Source organism: Suricata suricatta, chromosome 5, assembly GCF_006229205.1.
Source record: "Suricata suricatta isolate VVHF042 chromosome 5, meerkat_22Aug2017_6uvM2_HiC, whole genome shotgun sequence".
Lineage (NCBI taxonomy): Eukaryota > Metazoa > Chordata > Mammalia > Carnivora > Herpestidae > Suricata > Suricata suricatta.
The window spans coordinates 141,880,427-141,902,906 of record NC_043704.1 but is presented as its reverse complement, the minus strand read 5'-3'; the positions used below and the strand labels follow the sequence as shown (position 1 = coordinate 141,902,906).

At 37.5% G+C, this 22,480-nt stretch overlaps 1 protein-coding gene across 3 annotated transcripts in view; it reads right to left on the bottom strand.

Annotated features, from left to right (window-relative positions):
• RBMS3 (RNA binding motif single stranded interacting protein 3) overlaps window positions 1-22,480 on the bottom strand; it is a 676,668-nt gene that overhangs the window by 469,837 nt on the left and 184,351 nt on the right. For all 3 annotated transcript variants that reach the window (XM_029940376.1, XM_029940377.1, XM_029940379.1), the window contains exon 3: window positions 3,846-3,904. In XM_029940376.1, coding sequence (XP_029796236.1) covers window positions 3,846-3,904 — 59 coding nt within the window. The remainder of the gene's footprint in view (window positions 1-3,845; window positions 3,905-22,480) is intronic.

The following is a 22,480-nucleotide window of genomic DNA, read 5'->3' as shown; positions in this document are numbered from 1 at the left end:
GTATGAAAAAGCCAGCTCACCCTTTCCATCTCCTTCCTTGAGAAACCCACGGTCAGGAACTCAATTTCTGCCCATTATTTAAAGCAAAAAACAAAAACAAAAACAAAAACAAAAACCATAGCATTCTCTTCCAATCTATCGGTATTTTAATCTGACATTATTTTACAAAAAACAAAGAAACTTTGTTTCAGTAACAAAGGTTACTCATACTTCATAAAAAGAACTACCAAATATAAATATAAGTGAAACCAGATCAATGTTTCCAAGAATTGTTTTTTGTTTTTCTTTCTTTTACTTGAAAAGACAACAGATTTGGAGAGATGTAAAGTTAATACTAATCTACCACCCATATTCCCACCATCCTTAACACATTTTTTTGGCTTGCTATTTCCAGTATTTCATACAACAGCTGACATCAGGTATTGTTGAGTGTTATCTACGTGTATCTCATTAATCATCAACTCAGGCACTATTATTATAATCATTTTATGGATGGGGACCTGAGGCACCCAGCAAAGTTGAGTCCTTTTCCACAGGGTGCACAGCTAGCAAGTGGAGAGGCAGCATTCAAAGCAGGTAGTCTGGCTTCTCCACAGACATAACCTTAAGTAGAACTTATGCACAAATATTTACCTAGCTCCGTATTTATTTTACACATTATTTTATATTCCTCTCGATTCATTTAACTTCCTACAATAAACATGCTCATAGTCTGACATAGTTTAAGTCTTCTTTCCTATCACTGTAATGCTTGGATCAGTTGTATATGGTCCATAAGCTAGAATGGGGAGGTTGCCTATATTTGTTCCAATGTAGAAAATGCAAGAGGGCTAAGAATGTGCATAGGTACATATTCTTTACAGATTTGCTCGAATACAATATGTGAGGCAACATTCTCAGTGTAAGTACTAGTATCCATAGTATTCCCTGGATTGCTCTTTCCACAGACTTTTTAAAAAGTCTCTACCAGGGCGCCTGGGTGGCTCAGTCAGTTAAGCATCCGGCTTTGGCTCAGGTCATGATCTCACCGTTCGTGGGTTTGAGCCCTACGTTGGACTCTGTGCTGACGGATTGCTCAGAGCCTGGAGCCTGCTTCGGATTCTGTGTCTCCCTCTCTCTCTCTCTGACCCTCCCCTGCTCGTGCTGTCTCTCTCTGTCTCTCAAAAATAAATAAAAAACATTAAAAATTTTTAAAAATTAAAGTCTCTACCGATTTCGGATGATACCAGTGAAGACGATTGAACCAAGTGCACGGGAAGCCGCATCGCATGGCCGGCGTCAAAGAACGTCAGCTTCCTGAGTGCATATCAGCTACCATTACTTTCATTTGCCTGTTCCCAATGGTTTCCTAAGTCACCCTGAGGACATTGCTCCTTTGTAGCCCCCTATCAAGTTTTCCTTCTCCTTCTGATACCTCTTCTCCCTGTGGACCTATAGTGGGAGGTGCTTGCTCCCGAATCCGTCTGGTTTCCCTCCTACGAAATCTCCAGTTTAGACTCTTCCATCACAACATTTTATTACCAGAAAACCTTCATTTTCACTACAGTCTACAGATGCCCAGTATCGTTGCTCACAACCACCTTCTGGGTGGGTTACTTTCCCTAGTACTAGTCCTGCTTCAATTCTCGGCGATTTCAATCAATATTTACATGGTCGTTTCAATGCCTGGTTTTATCAGTTCCCTGAACTCCTCACATCGTCCCTCCAAGCTCAGAGGCACCTTCCCACGGTATCACTGACAACTATAAACAATTCTCCATAAAAACAACTGCTGCCTCTTCCCAACTGCATGTCGTTGATGCCGGTAACCCTTCAAGGGCTGTTTTTCGGAAAGGAATACTCTACATAGCACTCAGAATACCACTAAAATCGTATTTTTCCTCAAACATGAAAGTGACAGGAATGCCTTTCTGATCACGAGTGCTTAACTTTTAGGATACCCACCTCCACGTGCTTGATGAAGGTTGCAATTCAGAATCACTACTATTAATCCAGACTCCAAATGCCAAGGCCAGAAAAGGCACCTGGAGACTTCTATCTATATTCTGTACAATGACTGTATATTAACTCCGCCTTCTTCACACTACCCCCAAGGCCCTCTGCCCTCCTTCTATTAAATGATCTTCCAGGTGGTTCTGTTGACCCCTCTTCCTTCCTTCCTTCCTTCCTTTCTCTCTCCCTTTCCTCCCTCCCTCCCTCCCTCCTTCATCTCCTTCTGCATTTATCAGCACTTATTATCAGACCAGGAGTCCCCAAACTACTTTATAAATGTACAATACAAAAATAAAAATATTTTGTATCAGCAAACCCAAAATTTGCATATTTATATGTTTACAATGCATGCATTTGTAAAATTATACTAATACGTTCTAAACCACACAGAGAAAACTGATATAAAAACAGAGTGATATGTTCTAACATTTTCTTCTGGCATCCCCGAAAGACAGTTAAGCATTCCTCTCCAACACCTCACTTGGAAGATAAACTTTCTAGCTTACACAGGCCCTGTCTTCACTGAGTTTGTCTCATTGGAGAAAGACACAGAACGAAGGAGAAAGAATTAAGTAAGTAGTTACAAGAAAATGTGGATGGGGGTAAGGAGTTTCTATTTTAGTTACATGGGTCTGCTCAATTACAATCTGAAACTCTCCAACATGGACCTTTCCCAAGCCCATCATTCTGACTCGCCTTTATAAACTTTATTCCTCCCAAAGGAATCTCCATCTCCTTCTCCCCCAGTATTTTATGTATATCTCTATTATAGGTACTTCTGTTACACTTTCACATGGTTTAGGCAGATACATTGATTCTAATAAGTATGTTAGGGTTAGTTTCTTGGTTTTCTTGTTGCTTTCCTTTTCAAACTGAACTATTAAATGACCATGTCCTATAATTTTTTGTCTTGAAGGACCTAAGTACCTAGTGCATTTGTGAGTTTACAGGGGACATGGAATGCTGTTTGTTTTTTAATTGCTAAATAGAACCTAAACACCATTACCCAACTAGGCTAGGATATATCTTCAGTATATAAGTGACTGTTCCTATAACACATGCATATGATATCCGTATGTGAAATAGGGGCAGTGTTTAGAATGGCTCTACCATATTTCTTGATGTCAGTATTATAAGAAAGGTTGGATTACAGCAACAACAAATAACATATGTTACAAGAAGCATTCCAATTTTCTAGTAAGAACTGAGTCATGCTAGAGGGACCATCCAGATTTCACAAATAATATAAAATGCAACCCTTGAAAGAGTATGGGATTCCTAGACATGAAGAAACATGAGTCACAGATATAGTCAAATAACTTCAGAAGTGTTTCCAGTGGGGGGGGGGAAGGAGAAAACAAGCCTTCATAAGATACCAACTCAGATCCCGAGAGATGCTGATGGCAGGAGCTTAGACACAATGGGCCCATCAGTAAATTCATTCCTAGTCAACCAATAATGCTAAAGCTTTAAGGAACAGATAAATTAAAACGTGCTCTGCATGGGGAAGTTCTCCCCAGAGTTCCTCATTTTTATATAGGAAATCAATTTGCATCACTGATGATATCATTCAAATCAGACAACCCAAAGTTGTTAAGAGGTAATTTAGTTTTACGCTGAAGCAATTTGATACTTGTTCTGATTTGTGATTTTCATTTTGTTTGTTAATGAAAAAAATTAATGAACAATGTTACTAGAAATATAACTCATCAAAGCCTTGGCATTATTAAAGAGGTTTGCCATATTCTATACACGGTATCACTGAGCAGCTGGTGTCTGGACTTCTGCCTCGGAGGAGACATCAATGGAACGGACTAGGCAAGAGCCCAGGGCACAGACGCCCTCACACATACCTTTGCACTGATTTGTGTTTTTGTCCAGAATTGCCTTTGTGGATACAATTTTTCCATACCTGCAGGAAAGAGGGAGAGAAAGAGAGAGAGAAAATACCATGTTATTATAGCACAATGAAGATGCTTAAAATACCTTAATGAACATTGGTGCACACACAATTGAGCAGGAACAAGCCAAGAAAACAAGCACCGTATTCCCATTTCACACCTGGATGATCACTTTTCACCAGTTCTTCTTTATAATTCGAGAATGTGCTTCCCCACGTAATCACTGGGTTGCGCCTTCAAAAATCAACCTGTCAGGCTGTCATAGGTGGCTGAAGGGGGTTGTGTGATTGTGATCAAAGTAAATCACAGTGTGGATTGCTGGAGAAAAGCACAGCTCTTGGTGCCAGGTTGAACGGGGCTTATATCTGGCTCTGGCACTCACCTAGTGTGGTGATGCTGAGCGGTTCAACGCAACTGCTCCAAACTTTTGTTTTTCATCTGTAAAAATGAGAACTGTAATACTTCCCTTTCGGAATTTGGGAGAGGGTTAAATTGAAAGATTAAGATTTGCTAGCAGTGTTCCTAAGGTAAATAGGATTTTTTTTTGCTACTAAAAACATATACTGTGAGTTAAAATTGAGACCAAAGACTGAGTTTTGTATTCTCAATGCCTGCCACTGTATGTTACGGGAGCTCAATAAATGTTTGCTACAAACAAATGAATGATACATGTAATCCAATGGTACTTCATCAACAGTGAAGTTTCTACCATAAATACATATAAGCATACTCATTATTCTATCATATTTGCAGAAGACCTTGTCTAAGTTCCATTTTTTTTAAAGATGGGCAATATGGAGAATTAAATTCAATCTCTCTCTTTTTTTTAATATCTTTGTTTCATTTTGAGAGAGAGAGAGACAAAGAGTGAGCAGGGGAGGGTCAGAGAGAGAGGGAGACACAGAATCCGAAGCAGGCTCCAGGCTCTGAGCTGTCAGCACAGAGCCCGACACAAGGCTCGAACCCATAGACCTTGAGATCATGACCTGAGCCAGTCAGATGCTTAACGAACTGAGCCACCCAGGCGTCCCCAATTCAATCTCTTTAAGCCTGGTGCCTGAGGCATAAATGATAGAACCGAAGAAGATGATTTCTAAAACCCTGTCCTTCTTTAGGATTCCATGAAGGATGTTTTCTCAATCATCAAACGAACACGGAGAAATTATAGGGCAAATTTAAGCACCAAGTTTACTAACTACTCATTTTCATGTTCAAGATTTCAGCTACGTCACAATATATTTGGCAAGTTTTCTTTTAAGTCTGTGTTCCTACGCAAGTGTGGGAATATATGACAAAGAGTAAATACTCCATGTAGTAATGAGCTAGATTCCCTGTCATCACTGCTTCGCTCTTATAATCCCCCTTATTACATCCTTAATTCTGTGGAGTATTCTGGTGGTTATTTATTAATATTCTAGTGTTAATATCATTGTGCTAGAAATTCCTTTGCTTCTTCCCCCACCCCCCAGATGTTTGACCAAGTATGGACTGAGGGTCCTCTAGAAATTGATGGAATTAATTTCATTATGAAAGCAATACAACTCATAACTTTGAAAAGGATTCCAATAGGAGCCAATCTGTTAATAGGTCATAAGAGGAACTAGAATACTTGTATATACTTAGATGAAGGTATCTAAGATAATTCCCACCACTCAGCTCCATGCTCCTTGTTAAGGTCAGCCAGACTGGCCCAGGACTGAATTGAATAGATTCCGCCATTATAATCCTGAATGTCAGCTACCGCTGCATTTTCTACACCATTATAACTATAACTCTATAGTTACCTAAATCAAAGACAGCCGGGGCTGAGAGTATCTACTACTATTTTTCAGATATAGAAAATACAGTCTACAAGGTCAGTAATTTGATCAAAATCATGTAATTTGTGAAAGTTACAGGAGGGACCTGAATATGGGATTCTTAAAATCGGTACAGTGCCTAACTATTATATCATCTGCCTCCAAAACAGAGAAGCTACATATATCAACTCTTACAGTTTAATCAACCTTCCTGTTTTGGGGAAGTCGGGTATTAGAGTCCAAGGCAATAGAAGTTAATATGCCGCGGCAACAGACTGCCATGGCTCACATCTCAGTTAGGTCTGGGTACATTTGATTGGCTAAGTAAGTCTTAGGTGTGCTTTGTATCATTTTTCAACAATTGTATAAATCTATTTATTTAAACATTCATTCAGATAATAAAATTATATACATCTATGTATAAATATATAAAATTATGAAAGCAGTATGTAGGGCTTTTTTAAGGAGTAAGTAAGGTTTACTTAAAATGAGGATAAGAGTGGTTGGCACAGAATAAGCACCCATTAAATCTTAGCTCTTCCTCAATTTCTTCTTTCCTGTTATCTCCTACATAAAAATGTCTCTAGTCCTTTGCATTCTGTGAGGTAGATAAGAAATGGAAGGGGTTAAAGTTCTGTCCCAATGGACAGCTTAAAATATTACTATGCAGACTGTCAAAATCTTACACTAAGAAATTTGGTAGGTAAAATTATTTACTAAAAAGATACTTTACATTTACCATTTTTACGGTTATTGTTAACATTAGGGATGACATTAGTATGTTCTCACTGTACTTAATCATACAAATACCCCCATAGGTTCAAAACTTTATGTATTACTAAAATGTCTATTACTTCATGCCTATTATGCTTTTCAATGTTTATTTATTTATTTTGAGAGAAAGAGGGAGAGAGAGAGAGAGTTTGAGCAAGTGAGGGGAAAGAGGGAGAGAGAGAGAATTCCAAGCAGGCTCCACACTATCTGCACAGAGCTCAACTCGGGGCTCGATCTGACAAACCATGAGATCATGACCTGAGCTGAGATCAAGAGTCCTAGGTTTAACCAACTGAGCCCCCCCCACCCCGCCCCAGGTGCCCCATGCCTATTATCATACAAGCCTGCTTCCTCCAAAATTCCTCACCCACCAACTACCCCTCACCGCCCCCACCACCAACAAACACATACAGCTTCTCCTTCAAGTTCCATTTCCTCCCAAGAGTTGCTCTTTTAGGAAAATAACCAGTAAAGCAGTATCATATTTAAACTGTCTTTTTAGTCCCCAATGGTTCAAGGTATCTATAATCGTACCCATGAATGACAGTAATGTTTGCTAAATTTGGGCTATCTGGGCAAGGAAACATTTGCAAAATTACACACATCTTAGTGTAGAAAACAAAAAGGAAGAAGAAAGGGAACATTTGCTGAAACTTTATTTTTACACAAAGCATCATTAATACAATATGAGAGAAGTGAAAACCCGAGTAAGAAAAAGAATTTAGAACATTTATAACTATCTCACATCAGGCACACAAACCCTTAAGACAAAAACCCTTCTTAATTGGTTTCTAAGGCTACTTCTGAAACTTTTATATATAAAGTACCTTCCAAATTAAAATTTAGCTCTCTGTTTTAAAGAGGAAATTAAAAATTACTGTAACGCATAGTGAATTACATCTCCCAGTGGGACTTTTAGCCTATGGTGTGCATACTGTCCCAGTATAACAATATTACTTAGATGTCTTTCTTTTCCTTCATTAAATGTAGAATATGTAAAAAAAAATAGCTATCATTTTTTACAACCAAAAAAGAAAAAGAAAAAAAAAAGAAATTCTTTCTCATGGCAAGTATCTGTAAATATTTTGGCAAGTAATTTTTTAAAATTTTTTTAATGTTTATTTACTTTTGAGAGAGAGAGAGAGTTTGTGAACAGGCGAGGGGCAGCGAGAGAGAGAGGGGGAGACACAGAATCTGAAGCAGGCTCCAAGCTCTGAGCTGTTCAGCAGAGAATCAGATGCAGGGCTTGAACTCATGAACTGCGAGATCATGACCTGAGCAGAAGTCAGACACTTAAGTGACTGAGCCACCCAGGGGCCCTTAAAGCAACTTTTTTCTGAAACAAAATTTTATGTCGCAGGGTGCATTATAATATTAATGTAAATGGAAAAATCACTCTTACACACACACAAACACACAGACACACACACATCAAAAAGCAAATTACGCTACTTCTTGATTTCCCTATTCCTAATTACACTCCAGGTGAGGCTTTCCAATAGCACCAAATCTCGAAACAATGGGACACGATTGAGCGTACCTGACTCAGCCACTAACCTGACTAGAGCTAAAGGAATGTGATTCTTTGGCTCAGTTACAGTATTCTGCATTAACAATAATTTCACAAAGCTGGAATATGCTTTAAACAACAAGAGAAGGTATTTAATGGGCCATTGGTTCCAGTTCATGTTTGAACTCTCACGATGACAAACAGGTACTTTCTGCATGACTGGTGCTGTATTCTCCATGCTCTGCAAAGTCAACATCTGATGGAGGTAAATAAAGTATGGACATGTTTTTTTAAGACCTAAACCACCATAAACAGAAAAGCCACCGATGTACTATCTCTATGAAGAATTCTATTAAATCTTCCTTCCTGATCTTTTGTCTAAGTATACTAATGGACTACAGTAAAAACTAGCGTATAGACAAATGCAATTTTACACACTGAAGAAAAAACCTATTTCTTTTTAAAAAGATTTTTTTAAATTTATTTTTGAGAGCAGAGTAAGCAGGGGAGGGTCAGAAAGAAAGGGAGACACAGAATCCAAAGACAGGCTCCAGGCTCTGAGCTAGCAGTTAGCACCGATGTACTATCTCTATGAAGAATTCTATTCGATTCTATTCTATTGATGCGGGGCTCAAACCCATGAACCATGAGATCGTGACCTGAGCCAGACTCAGATGCTTAACCGACTGAGTCACTAAGGCACCCCAAAAAAACTATTTCTGAGGCAAAAGGTATTTCCAAAAGTAAATTACTTAATCTATTTACTCTTCCTCTTTGCATTTAGGGAAGACTGTAAGTATTCATAAAGTCTTTCTTTATGGCACTCCTGAGTAGAAAGCAGAATCTGGTATTAGAGAAAAATATTATTTACTAGAAATTATTATAGAAAATTGGATTTGTAAAATTAAATTATATTTTAAAATAAAGCAATTTTAAAACATAAAAAAATGATATCTCTAGAAATTACTTCAGGATGATGCCTGGGAATAGACACCGGAGTGCTGGCACCATGTGCCTTCTACCTCCAGAAGCTTTCAGACAAATCCAATTCATTTTTCCATGCTTTCGTTTCGTACGGCTAGAAGAGATACAGGATTATACACAGTCAACTTCTTCCAGGGAATTCAACTTCTTGAAGTAGCACATCCAGTACCTTCTCTTCGCCAATGTGCAAAGCCCCTAATTCACATTGCTAAGACCCTCTGGACATAATGATATGCAACTCCATATACCATCTGCATATTCTCCAGCTAGCCTGAATGCCCACACGTTCTCCAAATGCAGCCAGGTCCCAAGTCACATGTTCTTTCTATTCTAAGAGGATTCTGTAAAACAGCAGCCAATCTACAGTAACTACCCACTTGTTGTATTTTATGTATTCATAACTGAGTTTTATGTATTTATGTCATGTCTATTAACTCACTTTTACCATAACTTGTCAACTCAAGTTTTACATTTAATTTTTTGAAGAATAGTCAATACTTTCTGGAATTTATTCTTATTCTTAAACATCATTTAGGTCAAACTATTTGTTGATACACTTGATTATTCCACATGCAAGCCTAATTTGAACTAATAGCATCTTTTATTTTTCCAAGCTGAAAAGAAAATAGAGCTATTATGGGTATACTCTTCATGTATTATGAAGCCATCAAAGTGGTGGGATCTTTTTATAAAGAATTTATTTTTAAATCCTTTTGCTGAATCACCCACTGTGTATATTAATTCAAAAAATACCGGCAAAGACTGAAAATAGAGTCTCCACAGTCAATTAACTCCCAGCTAACTCATTTTTCACAAGCCTTCTATATTGATACCAGACTCAAAAAAAGGTACGACATTTATTTAATGGATGAAACATTATCCTTTCAAGCAACTGTGGTTGTTTGTCTACTTCTAGATGGTTCATTCATTTGTTGGCATTTTGGGATGCTAATGGAGTATATCAATGGCTTTAGGGATCCTGTAGGAATGTGGTGGGGCGATTCATTTGATGGGCCACATTGACCAGGTTTCATCTACAAAAGAAGTCCACAACTCAGTAATATTCTGAAGCATTAGTGAGTTTGATCTACGATTGAGAGGCGAATGCCAGCAAGAACTGTGGTAGGCTGAACTATGTCCTCTCAAAACTCATGTGTCAAAATCTTAACTCCCAGAACCACAGAATGTAACCCATATTTAGACAGAGAGTGTTTAAAGAGATAATTAAGGCAAAACAAGGTCATCTGGGTGGGCCTAAATCTAACATGACTGGTATCCTTACAGAATATGACAAAGACACAAAGGAAAGACCACATGAGGACATAGGGAAAAGACAGTCACTTGTGAGCCAAAGGAGAGAGGCCTCCAAAGAAACAAACCACCAATATCTGGATCGCCTACTTCTCACTTCCAGAATTGAGAAAATAAATTTCTGTCGTTTAAGCCACCCAGTGTGTAGTATTTTGTTTCAGCAGCCCTAGAAAACTTATATAATAATGTCTTCTCCAAAACCTGGCCAGCTTTGTAAAAGGCTTGAACTAATAATATTCAGACCACCCTCCTCCTTTACAATGCTTTGCTCAATGATTTTGCAGTTGGTCCCTCCAAGCCCTAACTTAACAGCTCCAAACTCTTTGTCATCCAACATATGTGTGGATAACAGAGGCCAAGAAGGAGCCCAGCATAACCTAGTGTAGGGAACTGATCATCTAGAACCTGGTTCTTAGCCTTGTAGTTCTTCCCCTCCCCTCCCCAATCCAGAGAGAATCAAATTCTTGCTTGAATCTATCACCAAATAGATTTCACAAGTCCATTGCACAAACTAAAATGTCATTTATTAACTTATAACTTGAGAATAACACATTATGAAGAACACAAAACAAGAGTGTCTAGTTGGGAAAACTGAAGAAAACTTCTCAGAAGAGGAAGTGTATAAAGAAAAGGACAACAGTTTGGCAATCAGAAGCTTTTTATACTTCTTAGGGATAATAAAAGCAATTCTAAAAAAAAGTTTAATGTTTACAGCAGGGTATTATTTAGTAAGTTACTATTTTCACACTACAAATAGTTTTGCCAAAATTCTTTCTCTATAATACTACATTTACAGCCTGACTAACTCTAACAGAATGGTCCTCAAAGGTTAACGTGCACTAGAGTCTCTTGGAGGGCTTATCAACACATGGGCGGCTGGACACTACTCCCCAAAACACTGACTCAGTAGGTACAAGGTGGCTCTAGAGAACCTGCATTTCTAACAAGATCCTGAATGAGGCCAATACAACCAGATAATCTTTTGAAAGTTACCACTTCAAGAGAATGACACACCAACAGCAAAACACGTGTGGTTTCTTATTTGCAAGACTCCAGAGACAAAGGGAGCTTTCAGCAGACATGGAAAACTACGTTCAAAACTGTAAACATTTGCTTTTGATTAAATGGTAACCCATGGTGAAAAACAATATTTTTTTTCAGTTTTTGCTTATATATATATTCTACATATAATATACATAATATATATAATATACATACACACATGTAACACATATATACATATATAACATACATATAACATATATACTTATATGCATATATACATGTGTGTTATATGTTATATGTTATATTGGCTAACATAATATATATGCATATATACATATACATATGTTGGCCAATATAATGATAACTTAAAACTCCAGTATATCTCATTTGGAATTTCAGGTACTTTTTAGAAAGAAGGTCCAAAGAAAACACACGGGCAGTGTCTATTATAACTCTCTTCCTTAACCTAAAATAATGAGTGGTTAATCAGTAGTTTGAATTATAGTGCTAATATAGTAAGAGAACTGGCAGGCAGATAATGATTAGAACTGGTTAGTGCTTTTGCTCATTAATTAGAAATGGTTGTAAACCCAGAACAGATATACCAGACCAATAATAAATACTTTCAAATTCTAAAATAAAGCAGAACAAAATCATTAAGCTCCTGGTTCTTAGAGTTAATAACTCTTGGGCTACGCTTCAGATTATGTGTTTCCATTACATGTTTAGGGCATATACCCCACCTTCTTGATGAAAACTTGTGAGAAAGGGGTTTCCATGCAAGCAGAATTGAAATGACATCTTTTGGGTACTTTCTGCAACTGATCATAGCACATTTCAGCATGTTTAACATCCCTTAACATTTGGTCTGCTAATGTGGAAAGAGAATGGGCTTTTGTCTAATTAATATGGACTTGAATCTGAACTCCACCATCCATATGATGTGAAACCAATTACTCATTGCTTCCTCAGTTTTCCTGATCTGTATAACACAATCACTGAGACCTCATTTCAATAGTGGCAGGTCTTATTATTTTTAATAACTCTTTTAATAAAGATGCAATAAAGTAGTGTGTCATAAAATTCCTAGTACAATGTGTGGCACATTGACATTCCTTCTGTTCTCTTACTAAATTCTGCTTTATGCTTTGTTACCTACATACTTACTGTATAGCATAAAAATGATAACTTGGATAACATCTCTCTGGGTTTTTTGGTGTGTTTTTGTTGTTGTTTTAAGTGAACTCTTTGTCACATGTGGGGCACAAATTTAGGACCCTGTAATCAAGAGTCACATGCTCTACTGATAGAACCATCCAGGTGCCCCTTGGATACGATCTCTTGACTCTTTGGTACAGCCAACATGGTCCAGTTTAAAATGCTTGCTGAAGCTCCCTTAGGAAGCACATGTATTAGCATTCATATTGATGCCATTTATACTTTGAGTCAATTCACAATTTCTTCTTCACTTAGTCATTCTCCTCCTGGCGATACCTAGTGACTTGCTTAGCCCATTCTCCAGTCCCAACCATGTCAATGCTGCGTCCATTACCTTCTCAAAGGCTTTGGTCTTCTAACTTATCCATCATTGTAGTTAGTCTACCATCCCTTAACCTTGACATTCCTTGGTTCTCACTGCCGTCAGCTCCTAGTTTGTCCATGCGCAGTTGACTATGAACAGTACTCCACTCCTTGTGCCATTTTGTCTTCAAGAACTCAATCCTGTACTACAAGTCTCAAAGTCTTCTGTACGTGGTTTTTAGATTCAAGAGATTTTAAATATTTCTTTTATCAGAAGAAAAGCCATCTTGTCAGGAATCCATCAGGTTCCCCTTTAAAACCTCTCTAATTTTCATCCTGATGTGTTCTATCTGGTTGACACTTCTGCAGCACTTTCTATGGGCCAGTTCCTGGGCTAAGCTCTCTAGATATACCCACTCTTGTCAATCATCACAACCACCTCATGAGTTAGACTCTACCACTAGCTACAGTTTACAGATGAGGACACTGAGACAGAATCATCTACATAACTTCCCCAAGGTCACAAAATCCATTCGCAGGCAGGCTGATGTCAGAGCACATGGTCTACCAATGCTTCAATCTGCTATCTCTCAGCTCTAGTACTTTCTGCCACCTCCTCTCTCAAGATAGCCCCACTCCTCCTGTTCTTTCCTCCAATTGTCATTCATCCTTGTCACACGTTTCTCTGTTCTATTTTTTTTTTCCAAAACATATCCTTCTTTCCAGAGCCAGGGCTCTTTCCCCTCTGCCTTCCCTTGAACATTTGCAGGTCCTCTCTTTCCACACACTGGCTATAATCTCTTTGCATTCCTTGCCAGACTTTTCTGAAATGATTGCACTGTTCATGCTACTTTTTTCTTTTCATTAATTGTTTTTAATTTAACTCCTAAATTTTGGCTTTTATACACTGAGACAGAACTTTGAAAGTTAACTAGTAATTTATTAGTAAATAAAATAACTGCTGTCATTATTCTTGACGTCTCTCAGTTAGCTGGGTTTTTTTTTTTGAGGGGGGCATCATTTAGCGCTCTTAAATTCCTTCTTCTTGAAAGATTCTTTTCTTGGGTCCCATGCATAACACTGACCTTCCTTGCAGACAATTATCCCCTTAATTTCTTCTTCACTTTCTCCTTCTCTTCCTCCAGGTTCCTAAAAGTGGGTGTACCTCAAGCTTACCCGGCAGTGCTACACTGGCAGTTCTCAAAATGAGCACACATTAGAATAGTCTGTATGGCTTCTTATAACTCTGGGCCCCACCCTCAGAGTTTCCCATTCAGCTTCTCTGGAAGTGTCTGGGATCAGGCATAAAAATTTGAATGTCTAACAAGTTCACAGGTGAGGCTGAATTGCTGGTCCAAGAACTACATGATGAGAACCACTGCATTAGAAATCTCCTTCAGTATCATACTTTGAACTTCCATTTCTTTGTGTTTCACTCCTACATTTCCTTCTCCGGATCTCCCTTCACCCGGAAACCTCAGCAGAGACTCTGGTTAGAGCTATTTGATATTCCCCTTGGCTGTTAAATGGTCATCACAAATGACACAACGTATTCTGTTTTCTCCCTACTCTGAAAACATTTCTAGGGAAGAAGCAAGCAAGGTAGCAAACAGGGCAGAGATTACAGTGAACTTGGAGATCTCCAGACCCCGCTGAAGGAGCATCTGCTTTTCATCTGCAGCCATTGTGACCATGAGGGAATATGATCCTGGTGCTGCTAAGCTTTCTGATTTTTTTTAAAGAAATCTGGATTTTCTAGCAATGTCCTGATTTTCAAAGTTTAAGTCTCAACATTTTTGTAAAACAATGTGAAAGCCAAATAAAACCACTCTTGTAGGTAGACTGAACCTGAAGTCTGTCACTTTATGATGTTGACACCAATGTCTTCCAGCCTCTCATCTCTGAGTAATATAGGCCCTTCAGAGGTAAACTGCATGTTCTGACTTTCTGGTCTACCAGCTGTTTCTCCCAAATCCGAATTGTGCTCACAGCCAGCATAACATCACATTATTGTTGTTGTTATTATTATTGTGATTATTACTATTTTACTGTTATATGGCACAATCTTCTTGCTCTCTATGAGATTGTCTCTTCAACTGGACCTTGATTTTTCAGAGGTCAGGCTTCTCTGATCATCCTCAAAATATCCAGCATAGAGCTTGATGCATAATAATTCTCTCTGAAAATCTATTGATTTTTAAGTCACTTTAAAGACCTTCCAATGTTTTTCTACATCAGAAAAACCAATGAATATTAGATATTTTATCCCATATTCTCACAATTACCTTAGTAAGTCAATATTAGTATTCTTATTTTTTTAAGATGAAAAGAAAAGTTAGATATTTTAAGCTACTTGCCCAAGCGGACACAGCTATTATACTGATTACACTTAAACCCAGGTGCATTTGGCTACAAAACCCTTACTCTTTCCTTGATATCACACTGTTCTCAATACATAATGTACAAGCCTGGCCAAAAGTCAGTCCTCTGGCTCATCAAAGGGCCACAAAAAGATTCGTAAGTCTTTTGCAGATGTTGGACATGATTAGTCCCCTAAATGGCAGAATGACCACCATTCACTGGAAATATATTAACTGGACATTCATCAATTGTTAAAACTCATTTCCAAAGAAACCTACTCCTTAAAAAAGCTTGTGACTTCGCAGCATGCAGCACATTCTAGTAGGGCTGATCATCAATACCAACTGAATGCCTGATGAACAACAGAGCATCACAGCAGAAGTTTGCTGTTTGGGGAAGATATCAAACCACAGATTCTGAAAATCCTGACAACACCTATGCCCTCAACAGTCTTAAGAGAAAACGGCATCAAATGTACAGCATATGTAACTATTTTGACAGTCATTTTTCAGAAGCAGTAGAGCTGAGCTGAGTAGAGTTTCCACCATATCCCTTGATACCAAAGTATGTAATCAGGTTCTCAGAGAAGTTTTGTGATGGTGCTGATTGCTACTAAAGTAGCAATTCCCAATCCTGCCATCGTCACTTAGCTTCATTCTAATTTCCTGCTAGATTTTCTGTGTCACTATCCTCATCCTCCTCACTGTAACCCATATGACATCTTTCTTATGCCCTTTCGTTCTTCCCCAAACAGTTAATTTCAATTTTGTTTATAATCCAACAGACATGGAGCATATCCATATGAGCCAGTATGCTGTATGATCAATTGTGTTGATGACAAAAATACAATATGCATTGTATTGTTCTGTATTGTACCTGATCCTGCCCTGATATTGAGGATGAGTTACTCAAGGGTAGGGAAATGGTCTCATTCATTTTCTATCCCTAGCCTTACACACAGAACTTACTCATCAAGTGTTTGTTAGATGAATGAACAAATGAGTGAATACTGCATACCTTACCCCTTAGACCCTCAGGATGGCAATGGGAATCACGTTTATCTGGGCAGAGATATATCTCCCACTTTTCAACATAGGCAAGTGTATATCCTAGATGATGATACATCACTTTTTATATCTTATGTTCAGCACATTCACTGTCTCTCATTCAAAAAGAGAATGAGCTGTAACATCACTCAGCAGCCAAACTAAGACATAGTTTTTAAAGTCTTTACTGTCAAGTCTTTTATGGCATTATATTATTTGAAATCTACAAAGATACTCAAGGAAGAAAATGACATAAAATACTGAGAGACAAATTTCATACAGTACTGCAGCTGCTGTAAGCTTTTTAATGGACACTCCGTTTTTACTATTGGTATGAGGAAGTGTCGAATGCAGTGAACTCAACAGCAGTTCCCAGGGAGATTTGTCTGTAAAAGAATGATAGTCTTGAGCTGTCTGTGGAATCTTTTTGAGCTGCATCACATTCAAAACTGCATTTCTGTGATTAAGTAATACAAGACTGCCACTGCTTCATTTAAAAAAAATCAGAACTCAAAATGGGAAACATGGACAAAACTATATAATGCAGAAAAAAGTGGTCCCAGGAAAGTAACTTTTTCAATCTCATAAATACACAAAGCAGAAAAGATGAGAATCAAGCCCAACTTTCAAGTCATTCTCTTATCCTTAATTCTAAACACTTACAAAACAAGAGACCAGGTGGCTAGGAACACAGCCATTTTTTTTGTCAACTCATCAATCTCTGCCTTAAGCTGTGAGAAGTATATTGGACTAAGCTGCTCTATGTCACTCCAAAGGATTCGGACACTGTGGATCAATAGCAGGAAGCCCACTGCCCGTGGATATTCAAATAAAAGACAATATACATCGGAGGCGCAGTCCAATTTACCTACATGAGGATTATGTGCCTTATAGGTTCTCTGAATTATCCATAGCACTTTTTAAACTATACATAATACACATCTAACTAGCACATCAGGTAAGTGGGAAGATGTAATAAAAGACTGTTAAGCATTCTGTCTTAATGGAAAGCTTCCAGTAGATGCTCAAAAAGTAGTTGCTGGGCGATGATCAGTCTCTCAATTATTTACTGGTCAGAAAATTCAGACTAACGGTATAAATAGATTCAAAAAACTATTAAGAAAGTGAGTGGATGGCAAAATCTGTTTAATTCAGTGACTTCTGGTTCATTTGTCTTAATCCTTCTCACTTTTACTGCGAGGGTGCACAGACACACCCCGAGTCTGCTTTTCATTCCACTGGGGAAATGTTTTGCATGAGAAAGAACACATCTATGGCACTTGAGAAGGTCATGGGCTAAAGGGAAACCACAAGAAGCATTCGGCTGTTTCTCACATGAGCAAAAGTTACACATGTGTATTACATAATAGGAATTCACCTGATGTATATACACAGACAAGATGTAACCTATTCTGCTCAGGAGGTGGCCTATTGTCCATTTGTCCTAAAGTTAACTACTGGTAAGCCAAAGTAAAAGTCGATGCATTCAGACAGCATGTATTTTTCATATGCATGAGAACATAATTGGTTCCATTTTTCTTAACATTAAATGTAATGAAAAGTCCCATTGCATGCTCATAAACCTGAAATTCTGTTAATAGTCTTTAGCCCACTCCTCACCTGAGTACTGACATTTTAACAAGTTGATTATTTTCTCCATTATAGATGGAATATATCTCATAAAGTCAGATTTGGAAAGTGTAGGAAAAATAGAAATTATTCATAATGTCCCAGACAAACACTTACTATGTTTGTTAATATCCTTTTCTGTAGATATTTGTTCTTATTTATCTGTTTCATATAACCATACAACTTATATAATCTTTGACCCAGCCCTGAGACTTTTAAGAACTTTTTGTATGATTTTTAAGAATGAACAATGTATTTAACGTAGGCGTCCTTTCACTACTGTTAGAAGATGTGAACCATGTAAGACACACACAACAAGCAGGCATGAAAACTAGTGTGATCTCACGGCGGGGTTTATAATTTACATACTTAAAAAGGAATCTTTATTATCACTAACTCATTAATTAACTACTTATCTTATTTCTTTAGTGAATAGTTACCAACTACCAAAGAATATCCTCAGGAATGTAAACGTGACAGGTCATTTACTGCATTTCTAGTCTTTTGGTTTTGTTTCAGGTATAAATATCATCATTCCAATGCGTGTTCGCATCACGAGAAACTTCAAAACAATAAAGGTGTGGGCAGCTGACGTCTACCAATGAAAATGTCTATCGGCTATTGTAGAATTAATATTAATATTAATATCTTTTGAGCTAACATTCGCGGTTCCCTTCTAGAAATTGCATGCTTCCTCAAAAAATAACATTAGAAAGCACAGAGAGAACTATGCGTTTGTGTGTTTTTGTGTACGTGTGCGTATAGAGAGGTCCCTTCCTACAGCCTCAAGAGCAGGGTCACACGGAGAAGATGTAATCTTGTTTGAGAAATAAGTAGTATTTTTATTTAAGGTTGGTGATACACTGAGATTTCATTCACTGCACATCAGTGACATGTCTTCCAAAGACGCAGAGGAACCTCCGACATTGTGGAACTTCAATTTCCTATTATATGGCAGCTGAGAGTATTTTAAAGAGTTTACTATCATATTGCATTTAAAAAAAACAAGTAGACATTTTAAAAACTTAAGATACACATCATTTTCGACATTCTTTTCCACACTGTACTAAAATGTAAACATTTGGGAGCGCCTGGGTGGCTCAGTCGGTGAAGCACCCGACTTCAGCTCAGGTCACGATCTTAGTTTGTGACCTCTAGTCCTACATCAGGCTCTGTGCCGACAGCTCGAGGCCCAGAACCTGCTGCAGATTCTGTGTCTCCCTCTCTCTCTGTCCCTCCCCTACCTGTGCTCTGTCTCTCTTAAAAACAAAAGTTTGTGGTTAGTCATGTTTTTCTTTTTAGATTTTAGCATATATATCCATATCCTGTCTTGCTTTGTGTTATAATTTGTTTAGTTCATAAAACTGAAATTATAATTCAAATTAAGAATAAATGTTCAAGTATTATAATTGTATATCATAAAATTACATATGCAATTGTTATATTAAATTATATGATACTTAGGTAAATATGTTGAGTATATGAATGAAGATTGAATATATGAAAGATTTATAACATACTTAAAATATGTGAATATCTTTTAGATGAACTCACATCATGGGCTTAAGAAATTAATTATTATTTCACTTATTTGTTCATTTTTAATTTAAATTCAAGTTCGTTAACATTTTAGGAATAGAAATGAGTGATTCGTCACTTACATATAACACCCAGCGTTTATCTCAACAAATGCCCTCATAATGCCCATCGCCCCTTTAGCCCATCCCCCTACCCAACACCCCATCAGCAACCCTCAGTGTGTTCTCTGTATTTATGAGTCCCTTATGGTTTGCCTCCCTCTCTGCTTTCATCTTATTCTTCCTTCCCTTCCCCTATGTTCCTCTGTTTTGTTTATTAATTTCCACATAGGAGTGAAATCACATGATATTTCTCTTTCTCAGACTTATTTTGCTTAGCATAATATGATCTAGTTTCATCCACGTTGTTGCAAATGGCAAGATTTCATTCTCTTTGATTGCTGAGTAATATTTCATTGTATATTTAAGAAATTAATTATTAGGGACACATGGGTGCCTCAGTTGGTTAAGTGTTTGACTCTCAGTTTCTGGTCAGGTCATGATCTCACGGTTTCCTGAGTTTAAGATCCTCTTTCTCTCCCTCTCTCTTTATCCCTCTCCAGCTCACACTGTCTCTGTCTCTCTCAAAACATAAATAAACTTAAAAATTTTTATTTAAAAAATTTTTTTAATGTTTTATTTATTTTTGATACAGAGAGTGACAGAGCATGAAAGGGGGAGGGGCAGAGAGAGAAGGAGACACGGAACCGGAAGCAGGCTTCAGGCTCTAAGCTAGCTGTCAACACAGAGCCCGACACGGGGCTTGAACCACGAAAGTGAGATCTGACCTGAGCCGAAGTCGGAGGTTTAAGCAACTGATCCATCCAGGTGCCCCAAACTTAAAATTTTTTAAAGGAATTATTAGTTGTAATTTGAAAAATCTTGCTTGCCTCTCTGTAACCCCATTTTCTACACTTTCCTGAAACAGAGATAACCATTACTATATATTCTGTGATAAAGTATCTCTTGCTTTTTTCTATTGTTTTAACATACATATACCATATATATCACTTAGTTTTGTTCGTGTTAAAGTTTTATTTAAATGAATCATAGTTTACATTTATTACTTCAATTTGTTTATTTTCACTTAACATTTTTTCTTAATTTTTTAATGTTGATTTTATTTTTGAGAGAGAGATACAGACAGACAGACAGAGAGCATGCACAGGGGAGTGGCAGAGAGAGGGAGAGAGAGAGTCATAGAATCTGAAGCAGGTTCCAGGCTCTGAGCTGTCAACACAGAGCCCGATGCAGGTCTCGAACCCACAAATCGATCTGAGCCAAAGCCGATGATTAATCAACTGAGTCACCCAGGCGCTCCACCATTTTCTTTTCTTTTTTTCACTTAACATTTTAAATTATGAATTCAGCCATATTGATGCAAGGGACTGTAATTCTTTTGTTTTCAATGGGTTATAGTGTTCCTTTGAATAAATAGGTAATAATTTGTTTATCAGAGGTCCTGTCCTTTTAGGTTTATCTATATACATCTTTTTATTTTTGCTAATATAAACACTGCTGTAATTAGTGGTGTCACATCTATTTCCCGGTGTAAGATGTGCAAGAGTTTAATGAGGCTATGTGCTCAGGAGGCAGATTGCAGAGACATGCAGAATACATGTTGTTTCCCAAAATTGTGTATCACCAGCGGAACATGAGGTTCTTCGCAACCTTTCCAGCATTTAATGGTATAGTCTTCTGTAACATTTCCTAAACAAGTGAGAATAAAACATCATCATTCTTTGCAAGATTTCTAAATTTTACAGGATACTAAACAATGCATTAATGAAACTTGACGGGCAAATGTAAATTAGGAAAAATTTCTAGGGATATTTTTCTGTGCTTTGTGAAATCAATATGTTGTGGCCTTATTGAATCTTGAATTAGTTCCGGTATATGGTATTATGTTTAGGAGAGGCAATGTTTGTAATGTTATATCCTATGATGTCCCTATAATTTACCACGCTTTGAAGCAGAATCTTGAAACTGTCTGTATGTAACTTTAAATACACACAGGCAAGAATAGCAACTGAAAAGAGCATGATCTAGAGAGCATCCCTGTTTCCAAATACTTGTTCCTTAGAAGGTTCTGTCTCTAAGATTTGGGTCATTCTGAGGCAATTTACATTACGTCTGGAGAAGATTCTTCTGGCCCAGAAAACTGACTCCATATGAAATAAACTAGTGAAATAAATAATTATTGAAATAATTCAAATAATGAGCATTTAACAGTCAAAATAAAACTGTTTCCTGATGTTGTCATAGAGACAAAATTAAGAGCTAAAGTAACTGTTTCTCTTCTTTCAAGTCATTTCTCAAATACTACATAAGCTATCAGAGTTCTGTCTACACTGGAAAGGCCAAAGCCAAGTCCTACAAAGTTACTCTATTGCACTAAGTAGGATCAGAATCAGCCACTTGACTTATTGCAGATTAGGTAAACATCACATGACGTTTCTCCAAGCGTCATGTCTACATAAAACATTGAGCCTTCCCGGAGGTAACATATCGGTATTATGTGTGGTTATCTAAACAAGTTTACAGTCTATCAAGTCACAAGCCTTCTGAGGAATCTGCTACCACAAGAGTCAGAAGATATGAAGAGCTTCTGGTTTACCCTACCTTCTCGAAGAATGGAAAATTTCAAGCACATCAACAATGCAGCATGTAGACTGCTGGCAGACTCACCAATTAATTGTAAAACCACAAAATCAACAAAAGCAATCCAATTTATGGGCTCTTTCATGACCTTGAAGTCACTTCCACTGCGGTATATATTTCTGTATTATACACATATGACACTACATTAATGTAGACCAAAAAAATAGCTGAAAGTACTAACAGCATTCCTTGAAGGGTGAAAGTTTAGTTAAAAGGCAAAGAAATTAAACATGATTTATTCCTCTACCCTGATAAAATCCCTAAGGAACTGTTCCTTAATTTAATAGTATCATATCTATGCATATTTTTGAAGCCTTATCCTCCCATCTCAAAAGACGTTACATGTTTAATTCTCATGTTCTCTGACCTTGCTATTCAAAGTGCAGTCAACGGAGCAACAGTATACTCA